The sequence below is a fragment of the Dryobates pubescens genome, chromosome 29 (genome assembly GCF_014839835.1).
Source record: "Dryobates pubescens isolate bDryPub1 chromosome 29, bDryPub1.pri, whole genome shotgun sequence".
NCBI lineage: Eukaryota > Metazoa > Chordata > Aves > Piciformes > Picidae > Dryobates > Dryobates pubescens.
The window spans coordinates 1,565,458-1,571,457 of record NC_071640.1 but is presented as its reverse complement, the minus strand read 5'-3'; the positions used below and the strand labels follow the sequence as shown (position 1 = coordinate 1,571,457).

At 50.8% G+C, this 6,000-nt stretch overlaps 1 protein-coding gene across 1 annotated transcript in view; it reads left to right on the top strand.

The window, feature by feature from the left end:
- Window positions 1-2,332: 2,332 nt before the first annotated feature.
- Window positions 2,333-6,000, top strand: part of MED27 (mediator complex subunit 27) — a 98,067-nt gene continuing 94,399 nt past the window's right edge. Inside the window, exons 1-2 of the mRNA XM_054174462.1 lie at window positions 2,333-2,557; window positions 5,640-5,784. Coding sequence (XP_054030437.1) covers window positions 2,352-2,557; window positions 5,640-5,784 — 351 coding nt within the window. The 5' untranslated portion in view covers window positions 2,333-2,351. The remainder of the gene's footprint in view (window positions 2,558-5,639; window positions 5,785-6,000) is intronic.

Sequence of the window (6,000 nt, the reverse complement as noted above, 5' to 3'; positions counted from 1 at the left end):
CAGCACTGAGGTCTCCCTGGAGCCTTCTCTTCTCCAGGCTGAACAACTCCAGCTCCCTTAGCCTGTCCTTACAGCAGAAGTGCTGCCATCGTTGTGGTCTGCTCTGGCCTCACTCCAACAGCTCTGTGCCCTTCTTCTGCTGGGGACACCAGAACTGAACAAAAAATAATTAATAAAAAGAGAGTAATATAAAGGAGCAGTAAGAGGAACAGGAACTCTTGCCTCCTCCTTTAGCCATTATCTCTAGGTGTTGAAGCAGAATGTTCCTTAACTCCCAGCAGAGCTCTTAGTGTTCTGAGTTGCTCCTTGTCTGTTCAGGAGAATTGGCTTCTCATTTATGCAAGGAAAAGCAGATCCCTGGAGCAAAAAGTGTGAATGCCCTCCTCTGAGTTTCTAAGCCAAAGCTGTGCTGTGCTCTTTGTTCTTTGGGGGCAAGTTCCAAATGGTTCCTCATACATTTCTGAGTTGGATTTCCAGCCACTCTTTTGCCCTCACAGTTTAAAAATAGCAAAACAGCTGCCAAGCTCTTTTATGGTGGGGAGCAGGATGTGAAAATCAGAGATCCTTACGCAGGGGCAGGGATCTTGCAGATAGTTACAATAAATGGGACATTAAGAGCTGGAAAGAGATGTTTAAAAACAATAACTCTTGCATCAGAGGGGGAGGAATGGAAAAGAACCAAACATTTCCAAGGGTTAACATAGAAAATGAGGCTCAACAGGGCTCTGGGCAACCTGATGTAGTTGAGGATGCCCTTGCTTACTGCAGAGGGGGTTGGACATGGTTTAGTGGCCGTGGTGGTGGTGGGTTGATGGTTGGGCTGGCTGGTGCTAGGGGTCTTTTCCAACCTTAACAACTAACTCAACGGTTTTATGACCTGACCTTCATTTTCCAATGTTTGCAAAGCACTGCAAGGTTGAAGAGCAGTATCACAGCACCAAGCAGAGCACTGGTTTGCTTTTGTAGGAGCTGCTTATGCCTCTGATGCCACTGCCAGTCCTTTTCACCCTTAGAGTGCAGCTAAAACAAACAGAGCTGAAACAAACGAAGCATTCTCAGGCCAATAGTCCTCCACACAGAGTAAATTGCAGCACAGGGCTGGGGTGTGTGTGTGTGTGTGTTGTTTTCTCAGCTTCTAAAGTAAATAACAACCTCTTTCATGCAGGTATTAATTAAATGCAGTAAGCACAATCCACACAGCCAGATCCTTTAGTCAGGGGTGAGGTTTTTTTTTCCTCTGTAAAATGGAAATGAATCTGCCAAGGAACAGCAGATGTGTCAGTGGCCAAGTGAAGCGAGGCTTTGCCCTCCACTCAGTGACACTTCTCTGTCATGACACACACACACAAAATGCATCTGCTCAATTAAATATTCCCAGACATGTGAGGTATTGATAAGTGAAACCCTGCTGCTGAGCATGAAAAATGAGGAAATGAAAGGGCTGTGAATGAGAAAAGAAAAAGGCTGTGGCTCTGCTTCTCTGGAGCTCAGGAATGCTGTGGCTTGAGCGCAGAGGTGAAGCAAACCTGGGAGCAATGCAGGCTGAAGAAGCGCAGCTCAGCCTACACAAGCAGTGAGACGTAGAGAGGTGTGCTTCCAAGAGTCAGCAATGGGCTGAGCACACTCAGAGGGGCAAATATGAAGAGGAAAGGGATAGTTCTTTATGCAAAAAAAAAAACCCAAACCAATCAACCAACAAACAAACAAGCAAAAAACCAACCAACCCCCTGCCCCAAAACACTCAAACCCCATAATGAATCAAAGAACAGCAGCCAGAGGCAGAAAGAGCAGGACTAGTTCGAGTGGGGTGGCTGTTTATGGATCTCTAATACTAGTTCTGTTAGACCCAAGCTACCTTTCTTTGGACTGCAATAGATTGCTGAGGAAGGTGCTGTGCTACTGTGTGCTTGCAGGATGGAAGATCATTCTTTTTGCCTCTCCCTGCATAGCCCAGACTCTGGGTGCACTTCGCAGCTGTCTGTAGCATATTTTCATAGACTCATACAACCGCAGGATAGTTTGGGTTGGAAGGGAACCCCAAAGCTGCATTAATCACCGCTGGCTCTTAACCGTCTCCTCGACCTCTGCTGTCACAGGTGGGTGGGCGGGGGCACGGGGCGAGCGGGGCACAGCTGCCTTCGCCGAAGGAATCCCTGAGGTTAGGGAGGGAGGCTAAAAGCTTTTAAAGGCAGCACTTGCGCCCCGGGCTCGGTCGTTGGCCGCCCGGCCGGGGCGGTCCCGGAGCTCAGCGCAGCGCTGCCGGCCGCCCCCTCCCTGCCTCCCGCGTGGACTCCGTTTCCCAGCGTGCCCCGCGGCCTGCCGCCGGGAGAGGCCGGGCCCGGCCGGCCAAGATGGCGGACGGGGTGCTGAGCCCCGGCGTGAACCTGGAGGCCTTCTCCCAGGCCATCGCCGCCATCCAGGCGCTGCGCTCCAGCGTGACGAGGGTCTTCGACTGCCTGAAGGATGGGATGCGCAACAAGGAGACCCTGGAGGGCCGCGAAAAGGGCTTCGTGGCCGCTTTCCAGGAGAGCCTGCACTCCGTCAGCCGCGACCTGGGGTGAGCGGCTGGCCCCCAGGGGCTCTCCCCGCGGTGTCGGCGTGCGGCTGGGCCCCGCGGCTCCGCGGGGGCGGCACGGGGAGGGAGCCGGGTCCCGGGGTTCCCATGGCCGTGCGCTGCTGTCTGCAGGGCCCGTCCCCGCGGAGCAGCCCGGCGGAGCCCTGGCCCCGCCGGGGAAAGTTTTAGGCAGGCAGCTGCGGAGCCTCTGCCCTTTGGTTCTTCCTTCTCCTGCGCCTTAGCCCCGCGGGGTGGCCCCTTCCAAAGCGGGGCGAACGCGGCTCGTCACGTTTAGGTGGGATTCGGTTCTTGTCTTGATTTCAAGAAGAATTGTTTAGGCAAGGTGAATCCTTTTGGTTGCAGGGAGATTTCAACCCCCCCCCCCCCCCCTTTCCCCCCTTCTTTTGAAGCTTTTTGGTGAAAATCCAAAGGCTGTCCATAAAGAACCAATTCGTCACCGAAACTTGCGAGGCTGGGAAGTGAGCGCAGGTGAGAAGGGCTGGTGAGCAGCAGCACGCAAAGGGAGACAAGCTGAGGCTGGATTGTCCCTGTGACTCCTGGTGGTGAGGCCATAACTTTCAGTTATTGAAGCAAACCTCTCTGAGGCTTTAATCTGAAGCTTTCAGGGAGAGGCATTCTTAAAAACAACCCTAAACCCCAGACCCTGTTCACATCAACTTTAAACAGCCTTAGAAGATAGGACTGTTTGTAATGGCTTGATGCATCCCTGGGTTCTGTATCCTCCTGGGAGCCATCAGCCCTGTCCAGAGAGATGCCCAAGGGTAGGTGAAGTGCATAACCAACCTTTCCCACCACATCTTCTGACCTACAGGGATTTGGTGTCCAGGGCCTTGGGTGCAAGGATTTTTCTTGCTGCCTGTGAGGCCTCACTGATTACTTTTTTTCAGTTCTGAAGTGGTAATGTGTTTTGTTCCCTGCTTCTTGCCTTTTGGGAAGGGTGGTAGATGATCATTCCTCTGAGTGATGTTGCTCACAGCTTCATAGCCTTTGCTTTTTACTGTTTCCAGGTTGGGGGAGGCTTCATGGTCTCCTTGGAAGCCCTGCAAGTCCTTTGGTTATCCTTCTTGTTCAGTTTTGTGAGGAATTACCTGGTATCATCCCAAAACCTCCTTCCCAAGCAATAATAGATAGCAATTGGCCCTGACCTAGCTTGTCTCATGTGTAGTGTTTACACTCCTCTTGCTTTCCAGTTTATCAACCACTATTTATTTCAGTGCTGTGATGCTCTTGTGAGTCCCTCTGCAGCCAGCCCCTGTCCTTAGAACCATACCTGACAGGAGCTTCAGCTGCAAACTCCACCAGTTCTTTCTCTGCCATACCTTCCACAGCCATTTGTGGCTATGCTTCTCAGTGCTTTGACCATTTCTTTCCTGACTGCTTACAAGAAAACTTCTTTAAAAGTCTTTTTTGGTTTAGTCTGGAGAAGAAGAGGCTGAGAGGGCATCTGAGCAGTGTCTATAAGTACTGGGGGGTGGGTGTCAAGATGAAGGTGCCAGGCTCTTTTCAGTGGTGGCCAGTGATAGGATAAGGGGCACTGGATACAAACTGGAACCCAGGAGGTTCCACCTCAGCATGAGGAGAAACTTCTTTGGTGTGACGGTGCTGGAGCCCTGGGGCAGGCTGCCCAGAGAGGTTGTGGAGTCTCCTTCCCTGGAGGCTTTCAACAGCCACCTGCATGAGTTCCTGTGCTTTGGCAGGGTAGTTTGACTCAAGGATCTCTGGAGGTCCCTTCCAACCCCTACCCTTCTGTGATTTTGTGCTAGGGAAGTGCAGAAGTCTTTCAGTTAGCAGTTCTCTGCTCCTTGGTGTTTATATTCATAACCTTCATTAAATGCAGATGGAGGCACTGAGACTTTTTTTTCTCTTCAGAGTGATTTCACAAGTCACCCTTTGAAAGGTCTGAATCCTGCTTTTAATTTAGTGGCAGTTGTGAAGTTCAGACTTGGATGGAACATTCAGAAGTCAAAAGGGAAGGCACCTGATTAGTCCTGTCACTTGAAGCCCTGTGTGTGATCTCTGTGCTGAGTACCCAGGGCCTTTCTTCTCCAGCTGATTGATGCAGGTTTTAAACATTGCTTAACTTCTGTTATTATTAAATGGAGAGTCTGACAAATGAGCTGTGAAGCCATGACAGAGGGCTTCACAGTGAGGAGTTTTTATCAGGGGGAAATGGTGCTGCTTTATACTCCAGCTGAGTGTTTCATGCAGGTCATGGAAATCACAGAATGATGAGGGTTGGAAGGGACCTCTGGAGATCATCCAGTCAGAAGTTAACTTCCTTGCACTGAGAACTTGGAATGTGTATGTCTGCTCCAGAGACTGAGTCTACCCCCACTTCCCAAAGCAGCATCACCTGGTGCAGGTCACATAGGAAGACATCCAGGTGGGTTTTGAAAGTCTCCAGAGAAGGAGACTCCACAACCTCTCTGGGCAGCCTGCTCCAGGGCTCCAGCACCCTCACACCAAAGAAGTTTTTCTCCTCATGTTGAAGTGGAACCTCCTGGGTTCTGCCTTGTACCTGTTGTTGAGGCATCACAAACTTTGCAGGACATTCTCCAGGCTTAGGCCTGGTGTCAGTTCTTCATGAGGATGATATTAATTCCTAGCTCATTAATGATGAGGCTTCTGCTTGATAGTTGAAAGGATCTTTCTACTGCTGCAGGCAATGCTGAAGTCAGAATTGTGCAGATTCTGAGGGTGTGCATTGCTCAGATGATGCCCTGGGGTCTGGAAGCTCTTATGAAGAGGACCTGCTGTAGTTTGACTCCTTCTGGGTTGTCTTGCAAAGACTCTTGGTTGGTGCTTTGTCTCCTGAGCAGTGCTGAGCTCCTCTTGCCTTGTGTTTTCCTACAAAGCTGAACAGCTAACAGACCACTTTGCTTTGTTGGGTAATGAGAACAGTTGGCTTGTATCAGGTTGGGGAGGTATTTAAAGCTCCCTGGGATGTTAGAGTTTGTGCATGATTGCTGTCCCTGCAGGACTGTGGATCTCAGATACCTGTACCTGCACAGCTGACCTGGGGGGTGGAAAAAAGGCTTCAGATTGCCCTTTTGTTCTCTTCCAGTGAGCTGGAACGGCTGAGCAACCTCGTGGGGAAGCCATCTGAGAACCACCCTCTGCACAACAGTGGACTGCTGAGCCTAGATCCTGTCCAGGACAAAACCCCTCTCTACAGCCAACTTCTTCAAGCCTACAAATGGTCAAACAAGGTAAGGGAGTACAGCAGTGTGACTGTGTCTCAGTCCCTACAGAAGGTTTGGTTTGTGATTTTGAGCTGGCTTCTGAATGTTGGAGACTGTCAGAATGCAGGGGGTTAATGAAGCTGAGGAGTGTAGAATGGCTCAGGTTGGAAGGGACCTCAGAGATCATCTACTCCAACCTCCTTGCCAGGGGCTGGGTCACCTCTCAACTAGACTTGGTTGCCC